General features: G+C 38.6%; 1 protein-coding gene across 1 annotated transcript; it reads right to left on the bottom strand.

Annotated features, from left to right (window-relative positions):
- Window positions 1–1,047: 1,047 nt before the first annotated feature.
- Window positions 1,048–4,842, bottom strand: LOC148190846 (uncharacterized). The gene is made up of 5 exons (XM_088101194.1): window positions 4,413–4,842; window positions 3,724–4,103; window positions 3,154–3,258; window positions 2,376–2,700; window positions 1,048–1,349 (listed from the first exon to the last, which is right to left on the bottom strand). The coding sequence occupies exons 1-5, from the start codon at window positions 4,840–4,842 to the stop codon at window positions 1,048–1,050; spliced, it is 1,542 nt and encodes a 513-aa protein (XP_087957320.1).
- Between the last annotated feature and the right edge of the window lie 7,983 nt (window positions 4,843–12,825).

Here is a 12,825-nt window from a genome sequence, read left to right as displayed (position 1 = left end):
CACCTTCAACATCATTATCATACAGTTTCAATATCCAAATCCTTCCAAATATATCATAAACATACTCCATTCATACATAATCAATTCAACATGCTTTTTAATCAAGATCAACAACATATATCATACATAAAAGTCAGTGTTCATCCATAACAGATCAATCAAAACCAGAATTCATATCAGATCTCAGTAACCATTCATAACAGCTCAACTTCATGAAATTCATACATGCACAATAACAGTGATCATCCATACAACTCAAATCTTATATTCTTCATTCATGCAACTCAGATCATTCAACATACAGTATAAATTAAACATATAAGCTTCCCTTACCCGGATTGAAATTCAAGCTTGTTCTAGATGTATAAAAATGGCTTCGTCCAACTACGTTTTGCTTAGGATTCTTGACTCTTCCAGAACCAAATCTAACCACAGATTACAGAACACTTAGAATACCAGTTTGCATGCAACTAAAACTCTATTTTTCCAGAACCTAAGGACGAACTACGAAAGGGACTTACCAGTGTCAGTCTTTGAAGCTGTTCGGTCCAATGGATAGCTCTTAGTGCAGTGGGTGTTCCTACGGTGCTGAAAACGTGATTGGAGAAGAAACGTAAGGATTACAGTAGAGAGAAGTTTAGGGTTTTTAGAGAGAAGTTGGAGAAGATGAAAGGGTGAGTTCAGAGGTTGAAGATGAGTTCGTGCAAGTGAGAGAGAGTTTTCGAAAAGTCTGGTTTTGTTAAACCAACGTTCAATTGGAAGAACGTGTCACAGGTTGCCACATGCACACCAAACTCTGATTTAGAAGATTCCAACGTGACAAGTGGCGTGTGTGCATGCAGAGTTTAGTGCGTTTTAATGTTTCAGAGAATGATGAGCGTGGTGCTTCGTGCACGTCAGACAGAATTGTGATCAGATTAGGAAGTGGGTTTTAAATGGCTGGGAATGAGGTGGCAAGCATTAAGGGTGAGATGTCAGGATTAACTTAAGCTAATTATTAAGGGTCTCACATTCTCCCTAACTACAAAAATTTTCGTCCTCGAAAATTTATAACTTACCCGTGAATAAGTGCGGATACAAGTCCTTCATTGCACTCTCCACTTCCCACGTTGAATCTCCAGTCTTAGCATCCCACACTATCTTCACCAAACGAATGTCTTTTCCTTTATGCAGCTTGGTGCGTTCATCTTCAATGCGGACTGGCTGTAGCTCCAATGTTCTGTCTTGGCGTAGTTGGATGTTTTCCAGCTCCAAGACATGAGAAGGATTAGATATGTATCTCCTAAGCTGAGACACATGGAAGACCGGATGTAAATTTGATAATTGAGGAGGTAACGCGAGTTCATAGGCTACTGGTCCAATCTTCTTTAAAATCTGATACGGTCCTATGAACTTGGGAGACAGCTTCTTTGGACGAACAACTCTTCCCACTCCAGTGATTGGATTCAGTCTCAAGAATACGTGATCTCCTGCAGCAAACTCCAAAGGCCTCCTTCTTCTATCCGCATAAGATTTCTGCCTGCTCAGGGACGTCTTCAATCTGTCTTGGATCAATTTAACCTTCTCGGTTGTTTGCTGGATGAGTTCAGGTCCAGTTATTACGTTCTCCCCTTCCTGGAACCAGCAAAGTGGCGTTCTGCACTTCCTCCCATAGAGAGCTTCAAACGGCGCCATTCCAATGCTAGATTGGAAACTATTGTTGTACGTGAACTCCACCAGTGGCAAGACCTCATCCCATGCGCCTAAGTGGTCTAGGACGCACGTCCTCAATAAATCTTCTAGTGTCTGGATGGTACGTTCAGATTGGCCGTCAGTTTGCGGATGATATGCTGAACTCATCTGCAGCTTGCTTCCCAATTCGCCTTGCAGTGATTGCCAAAACCGAGATGTAAATCTCGTGTCTCGGTCAGAAATGATGCTTGAGGGCACTCCATGAAGACGAACGATCTCCTTGATATACAACTTAGCCAAATTCGTCATTGACATCTTCAAATTCACTGGTAGGAAGTGAGCGCTCTTCGTTAGTCTGTCCACGATCACCCAAATTGAGTCATGATTCCTCACTGTTCGTGGCAGGTGAGTCACAAAATCCATGGAGATGCTGTCCCACTTCCATTCTGGAATTTCCAGTGATTGAAGCAACCCTCCTGGACGTTGGTGTTCAGCCTTTGCACGTTGACAGGTCAAGCAAGATGCCACAAAGCGTGCAACATCACTCTTCATTCCAGGCCACCAAAACGATTTTCGTAGGTCTTGATACATCTTAGTCATGCCAGGGTGCATGCTAAGACGACTGTGATGAGCTTCCTCCAAAATAATCCGCTTCAGCTCGCCATCGTTGGGAATGCACGTCCTACCAAGGTAACGTAACATACCATCTGTTCCAGCATTAAACTCCTTAGCTTTGTCTGTACCGAGTGCATCAAAGATCTTCACCAATTCTTCATCCTCACGTTGCTTCATCCAGATACGATCAAACACATTACTTGATATTCTAAGGTTGCAGCACTTGATGCTGTTCGGTTCTAACTCAAACTGCAACCTTAAATCCCTAAAGCTCTCCACTAAGCTTAACTCTTTCACCATCAAAGCCGAGACATGCACTGCCTTCCTGCTTAGTGCGTCCGCCACCACATTGGCCTTCCCAGGATGATACAACAGCTCAAACTCATAGTCTTTCAGAAATTCCAACCAACGCCTCTGCCTCATGTTCAATTCCTTTTGATCAAATAAATACTTGAGGCTCTTGTGGTCACTGAAGACTTGGAATGTGGATCCGTATAGGTAATGCCTCCAAATCTTCAATGCAAACACAACCGCTGCCAGTTCCAGGTCGTGTGTGGAGTAGTTCCTCTCATGAATTTTCAATTGACGAGATGCGTAAGCTACTGCTCGTTTCTCCTGCATCAGTACACAGCCCAACCCTTGATGAGACGCGTCACAGTAGACTTCAAAAGGCTTGGACGTGTCTGGAATAATTAGCACTGGAGCGCTCGTCAATTTATTCTTCAATTCTTGAAAACGTTCTTCACATAAATCAGTCCACGCAAACGGTTGGTCTTTCCTGGTGAGCTGAGTCAAGGGTGCTACTATCTTAGAAAATCCTTCAATAAAACGCCTATAGTAGCCCGCAAGACCAACGAAACTTCTTACTTCTGTGACTGAACGAGGACTCTTCCATTCCAACACTGCACGCACCTTAGCTGGATCCACTGAAATACCTCCAGCCGAGACTACATGGCCCAAAAACTGCACCTCCTTCATCCAAAATTCACACTTGGACAGTTTGGCATACAACTCCTTCTCCCTCAACACGCTCAGCACTGCCCTCAAGTGTTCTTCATGTTCATCATTGGTCTTGGAGTAGATGAGAATATCATCTATAAAAACAACCACAAACTTGTCCAAATATGGCCTCAAAATACGGTTCATATAATCCATGAACACTGCAGGAGCGTTCGTTACTCCAAATGGCATCACCACGTACTCGTAGTGTCCATAACGAGACCTGAATGCTGTTTTCTGAATGTCATCCTCCTTCACCCTGATTTGGTGATATCCTGAACGCAGATCAATCTTAGAAAACACTGTTGCCCCATGCAGTTGATCCAACAAGTCATCAATCCTTGGCAACGGGTATTTATTCTTGATGGTCAGCCTGTTTAATTGTCTGTAGTCTATACATAACCGAGAGCTGCCATCCTTCTTCTTCACTAGGAGTACAGGCGCTCCCCAAGGTGATACACTTGGCCTGATGAATTGCTTCTCCATGAGTTCTTCAATCTGCTTCTTGAGTTCAACCAACTCTGCAGGCGCCATACGGTATGGTTGAACTGATATAGGGGCTGCCGTGGTTACCAAGTCGATGGTGAATTCAACTTCTCTAGCAGGAGGTAACCCAGGTATTTCCTCTGGAAAAACGTCCTGAAACTCCTCCAAAATGGACGTTCGTTCTTGCTTCAAATTTCCCAGCTCTTGGTCCTCATGCGTCATGATGAGGAAACAAGCCGCGCCTTCCATAATGTCTTCCTTTAACTGGCCGAGTGTCACACCCAAGCATTCCTCATCTTCTTCAGGAAATACTAACTCCTTCTTGCCACAATCTATGAGAATGCGATTGATATTTAGCCAATCCATTCCCAAAATTATTTCTAAGTCTTTAAGAGGCAAACAGATAAGATTCACCTTGTACTTACGTCCTCCTATCTCAATAGGGCATCTAACACACATGGTAGACGTCCTAACTTCACCCGCAGCTGGTGTTGACACCATCAAATCAAAATTCATCTTGCTCACAGCTATTCCCAACTTATCAACGCACGCCTTCGATATGAAGGAGTGTGTTGCCCCCGAATCAAACAGCACACAACATTGCATTCCATATAACAAGCAAGTACTGGTGATAAGTGTACCTGAACTTGCTGCTTCCGCACCAGTAATTGCGTACACACGCCCAGTAGCTTGGGCTCGACCACCCCTTCCTTGCTGATTTCTTCCTGCGTTTGGCGGCCTCATCACTGCGCGTCCGCCCATATTACACTCATTCTCCAGATGGCCATTTCGCCTACACCGAGTGCAATATTTTACTCCCACCAGTTGAGGGCATGAAGAACGATAATGGGGTCCTCCACACTTGTAGCACACAACACTGCCTTGCTGCCCAGACTGTCCAGCAGGAATCAAGGCTTGAGATCCACTTGTGTTGGCTGCTGGACGAGCGTAAGGGGATCCTCTCTGATTCACATTCCCCCTTGAGACAATTGGCCCCCTTACTGTTTGCTGTTTCTTATACCGTTCCACCTCTGCCAAATTCTTTTCCAGTACCTTAGCCCTCTCCACCATGGCAGGGAACGTTCGGATGCATAAACTGGAAATCACAACCTTCAGATCACTGCGTAGACCATTCTCAAATTTTCTGCACTGCCACTCCTCACTAGTGGCCATTGTATTGAATCGGACAAGGTGTTTAAACTTATTGGTGTATTCTGATACAGACATTCCACCTTGAACCAGTTGTAAAAACTCCACCTCCTTTGCAAACTTTACGCTGTCAGGGAAATATTCCTCATAAAATTTATTACGGAACACTTCCCAAGTAATAGGGCGTTGAGCGTCTACCAGTATGGCCCTTGTGCTCGCCCACCAATGGCTTGCTTCTCCAGTTAATAAGTATTCTGTATACGCCAACCTGTTCTCATCCGGACACCTTTTGGCGTTAAAAATCCTCTCCATGTCCCTCAACCATTGATCAGCCTCGTCCGGAAGACACTTGCCACTGAATTTGGACGGATGGTGCTGGAGAAAACTCTCCAAACTCCATTCAGCATTTGGTTGAGCAGCGTTTGAAGAAGATGCTCCAGGCGCACCTCTAGTTGCAGCCAAGATCTCCATCAACTGCCTTTGCGTGTTTTCAGAATTGACACGCGAGGCCTCCAAACCTTGCATAGCAGCTTGGTTTTGCTGCATCAAGGTGGCGTTTTGCTCCAGCAACGTGGTGTTCTGTTGATGCAGTCTTTCCACCACGGTTTCCAACAATCTAGCATTGCTGGACGTCTCGGACTCATTCGGTTGAGGAGGAGGAGGAAGTCTAGGTACCATTTGTTCTCTGGATGCAGAGAAAAACAAACGAGCATTAGTTATGTCCAAGAGTTAAACGATAATAACTCATTAAACATGCAACAAGCACACAGCAAAAACACAGTGCACTCATAACCCTACAGTGTCCTTTATTAGAACAAAACTGCTCTGATACCACTATTGTAACATCCCAAAATACAGTAATCACTATAATTCAGAATTAATTACAATTAACAGTAATCACAAACAGTCTTTACATTAAAACTGGATTGAAAAGCCTAACGGCATCAGTACAGAGGACGCGTGTAAACGCATACAATGAAACCAAGAGTGAACGCTCTTAAATATATAAACTAACGTTTACCAAAATACAAGCAGAGATGATTAAGACGAACGGCCTTACAAAATAGGTGGCCGAATGTTATAACTACGCTAACATATACAGCCTAAAATCAAACGAGCACTCTAAGGCTCGACCTTTACTTCAACTTCAACCAGATTGGAGTCGTCCAAATTTTCTTCTTCCAGCATTGCTTCAAGGGATGCACCACCATCTGCTCACATCCACAACGGATGATCATTGCATTTGACAAGACGGACGTACATATACAAGAGACAACACAATGGAAATGCAAGGGTAAGCTTATAATATTTAATTTATACAATCAACACATACAGTTACATTTCAAAACACACATACAGCATGTGATTCATCAAATAATAATCATAGAAAAATGTAATATAAGACAGACCGTCCGGACTGTATGAACCATGTAGTTACAAGCGTCCTTGCACCCGAGTGGTGTAGTAACTGATCATTCCCCAGCTGCCACTCGAGGTTAACCCTATCTGCCCGAAGTACTCAATGGACTAGGGTCTCCTGCCATTCCCACGCATGAATACCCCCTTCTACTTGAAGAGGCGTATCACGGAATATCAGGATGGACTGCGAGGCTTAACTTATCCAGGTTCATACTTTACCATTCAATATTTCACACATCTGAGACGTTCCTCCTTGGAACGCTCGTTAAAATCCATTTCCAATAATTCTTTCAAAGTATCATTCTCCCATAATAACAAGTTCCCTTTATTCACATTCTCATTCTCTGTTCCATTCTCATATATTAACAACAGGCATCCTTTAATCAAATAAGAACGAACTTATTACAGTGCATTTGACTTCACGCTTCTGAACAAAAGAAACGAACTATAGTCCACTTACGGACGTTAAGAATACTAAAATAGTTTAAATGGGATTGAGTTTAGAAAATCAGAGTAATACTTAGAAAATATTGAGTACAAAGACTTTAGGTTGAATTAAGAGAATAAATATCTTACAGAATAACTTAGATAAAGAATAGCTTAGATAAATAACCAGAGAAGTTAAAGTACAGAAAACAACTCTTACTGTAAATGAACGAACGTTCAGAAATTTACTTTGGACGAACGTCAATTACGTTCGCTCAGAATTCAATAATAAGGACGAGCGTTCAGTTTGAAACCGAACCCTGCTTTGGACGAACGCTAGGTCAATGACCGAGCACAAATCAGAACGAACGCTGGATACAAACCGAGCGCTATTTAGGACGAACGCTTCGGTATAAGACCGAACGCCAATTCAGACGAACGTTCAGTATAAGGGCGAACGCTCTATAGAACGATCGTTCGACATAAGGCCGAACGACATTAAGGACGAACGCTCGACATGAGGCCGAACGTCACGTATTTATAAAGTTTCAAATATTTATCTAAACTGAGCTGAAACGAACGCTCATTCACTAAATTGGGGACGCTCGTTCTCGAGCAGAATTCATTCCAAATGAACGAATTCCAACTAAGTTATTTTAATGAAAAACCGAACGGTCTATGACCGTACAGTGACGAGCGTCATTCATAAAAGGGAAGATTAAAATTCCAGATTTCTCAAACTTAACAGAATTTTCCAGATTTCATTTTTTCCAACTTTATAACATTCATTCCAGATTTAATTCACCTTCAACATCATTATCATACAGTTTCAATATCCAAATCCTTCCAAATATATCATAAACATACTCCATTCATACATAATCAATTCAACATGCTTTTTAATCAAGATCAACAACATATATCATACATAAAAGTCAGTGTTCATCCATAACAGATCAATCAAAACCAGAATTCATATCAGATCTCAGTAACCATTCATAACAGCTCAACTTCATGAAATTCATACATGCACAATAACAGTGATCATCCATACAACTCAAATCTTATATTCTTCATTCATGCAACTCAGATCATTCAACATACAGTATAAATTAAACATATAAGCTTCCCTTACCCGGATTGAAATTCAAGCTTGTTCTAGATGTATAAAAATGGCTTCGTCCAACTACGTTTTGCTTAGGATTCTTGACTCTTCCAGAACCAAATCTAACCACAGATTACAGAACACTTAGAATACCAGTTTGCATGCAACTAAAACTCTATTTTTCCAGAACCTAAGGACGAACTACGAAAGGGACTTACCAGTGTCAGTCTTTGAAGCTGTTCGGTCCAATGGATAGCTCTTAGTGCAGTGGGTGTTCCTACGGTGCTGAAAACGTGATTGGAGAAGAAACGTAAGGATTACAGTAGAGAGAAGTTTAGGGTTTTTAGAGAGAAGTTGGAGAAGATGAAAGGGTGAGTTCAGAGGTTGAAGATGAGTTCGTGCAAGTGAGAGAGAGTTTTCGAAAAGTCTGGTTTTGTTAAACCAACGTTCAATTGGAAGAACGTGTCACAGGTTGCCACATGCACACCAAACTCTGATTTAGAAGATTCCAACGTGACAAGTGGCGTGTGTGCATGCAGAGTTTAGTGCGTTTTAATGTTTCAGAGAATGATGAGCGTGGTGCTTCGTGCACGTCAGACATAATTGTGATCAGATTAGGAAGTGGGTTTTAAATGGCTGGGAATGAGGTGGCAAGCATTAAGGGTGAGATGTCAGGATTAACTTAAGCTAATTATTAAGGGTCTCACAGTTGACAATCCTAAAATTGTTATAATTTAGTAGTGTTAAATAGATAAATATTGTTATCAATTTGTTATAAACTTATTTTTAAGTTTGTGAAAAATAACTCTAATTATTGCATTTGAGTGGACTTTTACGCACTTTGATTTTATTTAATGCAAACAAAATATACATACATTTTTTTAATCTTGTGTAGAAAATAAAAATAAAATAAAATAATATATATATATATATATATATATATATATATATTAATACATATTATGTTATTCACTCAAACTATACAATTGTTCATTTATATACAAAATAAATAAAAGGACACAAAACATGGTGGTGGGTTTTACATAAATGAAACCTGTACTTATTTTTATCAAGAGTTAAGTTTTTTAATAATGTTCTTACACCATTAATAAATTAATAATATTTAAATATTTTTAATTGGTTAATATATTTATTATAAACATATAAAATACTTATTATTTATAATAATTTATAATTAAGTAATAAAATATTTTTTCTATAAAATTAAATTCGAAAAATTGAAAAAAAAATTGTTTCTGCAAGATTCTATTTTTCTGAGGTCATTAGGTCATTACTCAAGTTGAAATTAATCATATATTTACAATTTCTCTGTAAAAGTTAGAAGTATAAATGAAAAGGATACAAAAGAATGCACACAAAAATAAGGCGCAAACAACACACAGTAAAAATAAAATGTAATATAAACAGTTCAGTTCTATGGATATACTAATTCCTCAAGCATAGGAAACTTAATTTTAATTCTATGTGATACATGATGTAAATTTGACCAAGCTCAATATCATCTTAAAAAGATCCCTATGTTATTTGCCCATAAAATAAGGGATCTGAAAAAGTTCTGGTCACCAAAAGCTCTTCTTAAAATGGTTAGGATTATAGGGAAAAGTAAGTTTGATTTTACTATAAAATTTTCATTAATTCTTAAATACGAGATTTTGAGTTTCGATCAATGATTAAGATGAGTTCACTCAAATAAAAGATTAATGTTAAATGTCAAATTAAATTGGTTTAAATTATAAATCAAAATAAGTCAATCTTAATAAATTTAGACAAAAAAGTCAATTCTTTTAACCCAAAAAGTTTCGTTTAAATGGAAAAAACGACAGCGAGAGAAAAAAGTCAATTAAAAAGTTTTGTAATTAAAATTTTTATTATTTTGATAAGTACAGAACAAAAATTATAATTTATTTTCTATTTTTTATTAAAATTGTCAGAATCACTCAAATCCATGCACGTGCCGTTTTAGTGGATTTCATGTGTCAAGCGAAGGGTTCGACATTCAGATGGGTGAAGGCAGGTGTTAGCAGCTGAGTGGACGTTCGTTTTTGACATTGGAAGGAAAACTTTGATTTTCAGAAATTCACGCCACTCTCTCTGCATGCACCCTTCTTCCCCAGATTCTGAAAAATCCCATTTTTCTCCTTCTTCTCTCTACATCTCCTTCATCTCTCTCTAAGAAAGCCTCATCGTTTCTTCCTCTGATCGTCACTCAGGCACCATTTTCACTCTCCCGGTGTCAAGAATTTTCAACTGAACCGATCGGTTTGTGAAGCTAAGCTGGTAAGTTCTTTTTTTCACTCAGCCGTGCGGTTTTCTGGACATGCAAACCAAGTTCTGGTTTCATGTATGGTTTACTCTTCTAAAAATTCGTAGTTCTGATAATGTTTGATTTTACTTGGTTTAGTTTTGAAGAACTGTTGAGCGTTGAGTGTAGAAGGATTCGTAGAGGTGAATCAGTAATCCTATCTGTGAACGTTCGGTCACACTTAGAGGTAAGGGAAGCTTATATAATTTAATTTGTATGTTGCTTGTATTGTATGAACGTTTGTTGAGTTGATGAATTAAAATGAAATATGATTGTGCTATGTTCTGATGTATGAAGTATGTGAATTTACTATGATGTGGATATATGAAATTATGTAGATAAATGTTGAGAAATGAATTGAGATAAATGATTTCTAAGTATGAAATTTCCCTAAGATAATGTGTGTTCGTTACTGAATGCTCTTTGACCGTTCGGCTTTTATAGGGGACTCATTTAGAACTGGATTCTTTCATTTGGAAAGAATTTATGTTGAGGACGAGCGTCTTTGTCTAGTACAATTTGTGTACAGACGTTCCACCAAGGATATCCTTTCCTTGGTCGTTTAATATAAATTCAAGTATATCTGTGTAGTAGTATGTCCGTTCGTTCTTGAACATTGGTCAAATGATATCCTATATTCACCAAGCGCTCGTACTATTCTGTGCTAGGTCTTTTACCAAGCGCTCGTATTATTTAATGGTAGGTCTTTCACCAAGCGCTCGTATTATTTAATGCTAGGTCTTTCACTAAGCGCTCGTACGATTTAGAGCTAGGTCTTTCACCAAGCGCTCGTACTATTTAGTGTTGGGTCTTACACCAAGCGCTCATTCTCTTTTCTATAATCTACCTTGATGAAAATAACGTTCGTCTAAACTCAATAGTGTTCATTCTCTACCGTGCTCGATCTTTGACTGACATTCGGTTTTCTTGAGGATAAATTTATAAATAAGCTAAGTATTTATAAGAGTTCGGTTTCTTCATATGATTCTTTTAAGTACTATTATTTGAATGTATTATAGTGTCTGTTTCCATTGGTTTCGGCCTAGAGTCTTAGTACTCGATCTAGGCTTTAAGGTGTTTAGTCTAACTCTCATGGGTCAGTTCATCAAATTGACTCACTTTGTAAATAACGCTCGATCCTTTTAAATCTTGAGAAATATTATTGAACTTGGTCTCTTCCCAATCCCGATGGTAATTCTCCCTCGGTTTTGATCTATTCTGGAACTGGGAAACCTTTCGGTCTCAGTCCAAGTGATCGGTCTCGTTAAGGGTTAAAGTTGTACGTTCGGTATTTGGTAACTTAAGTGATCTTAGATAAAAGTGAAGTTTGAAAATGGAAGATGATGGAATATGATGTATATGAAATGAGCATGATTATGAACGAGTATTCCAGGGAGGAATATCTCATGAATGAATATTGAAATTTGGTAAAGTATGAATGTGGGCATGCTAAGCTGGCGGTTCATCCTGATGTTCCGTGATTACTCATTCTCACGTAGAGAAGAGTAAGTCATGTATGGGAACGGCAGGAGGTCCTAGTCCTTATGGTTAATTTGGACAGATAGGACTAACCTCGGGTGGCAACTGTTGAGGGTATCCCAGTTACTACATCACCCGGGTGCACGAACGTCGTAGCTACACAGACTTCATACAATCCGGACAGTCAGTCTAATATTAGGCTTTGCATGAGCGGGTGATGAATTATCTTGTTTGGTTTTGATTGTGTGAAATATATGTTTGTACATGAATTAGATTACATAAGCTTACCCTATGTTTCCTGTCTTGTCTGTTTTGTACGATCAGTTGTCCTTCTGTTGCAATGATCATCCATGTGGATGTGAGCATTAGGAGACGAGCTGCTAGAAGAAGCGTTGGAAGAAGAGAATTTAGTTGAGGTAGAAGTTAAGACCGAACGAATAGAATCGTTCGGTCAGTTTATTAGCTTAGTTTTAAGATGATCGTTCGATCATCTTTTCCCTCTTCTTTTGGTAGGACCGTTCGGTCGGGGTTTGCTTATGTTGTTCGATTTTAGTTTTCTAGTTCTTTCTATAAGGTCGTTCAGCCACAAGTTTACTTCTCTATATGTAAGACTCAGCTGTAATATTATTAAATGTGATTATTCTATTATATAATTTTAGACTGTATTTTTGGAATGTTACAAAAATTATTTCTCATATTATATACACCATCGTTAAATATTTCATTAAGAAAATAAAAATAAAAATAAAAATATATAAAATAAATTATAAATTTTTTTTATAAATAATATAATAAATATAAAGAAAATATTTTTCAATTTAGTAAATTAATTTAAAAAAGCATATTATTATCGTATAAAAGTATTTTTATTAACAAACACTACTAATTATCTTACATCTTACGCTTTTATTGTAAACAAATTTATATTAAATAATACTTTTTTATTTTTAACATTTTTGTCTTTTAGTTTAAACAACAAAAACCCGATGGTATACACGTTTCTCAGACTGTTACTCTTAGGAGATAGAATTTTTTTCTTGTCATGTTTGTGCACATGTGAAGCATTATGTTCGCGCAAGCAACCAAAACGAAAATATGTATGTCAATTGCGGTCTCTTGCAGAATCACTGATAATTTCTAATCGAAGAAGACT

Source organism: Vigna umbellata, chromosome 11 (assembly GCF_029865625.1).
Source record: "Vigna umbellata cultivar VRB3 chromosome 11, Vumbellata_1.0, whole genome shotgun sequence".
NCBI lineage: Eukaryota > Viridiplantae > Streptophyta > Magnoliopsida > Fabales > Fabaceae > Vigna > Vigna umbellata.
Note: the sequence above shows the minus strand (reverse complement) of the source record. Positions and strands in the feature narration are given on the sequence as shown.

Coding starts and splice junctions, on each gene's coding strand:
- LOC148190846 (XM_088101194.1), bottom strand. CDS start 4,842: ATGGTGGAGAGGGCTAAGGTACTGGAAAAGAATTTGGCAGAGGTGGAA. Junction 3,259..3,723: donor TATCACCTTGGGGAGCGCCT/GTACTCCTAGTG, acceptor TTTTGGATGAAG/GAGGTGCAGTTTTTGGGCCA. Junction 2,701..3,153: donor GTCCTCGTTCAGTCACAGAA/GTAAGAAGTTTC, acceptor AACATGAGGCAG/AGGCGTTGGTTGGAATTTCT.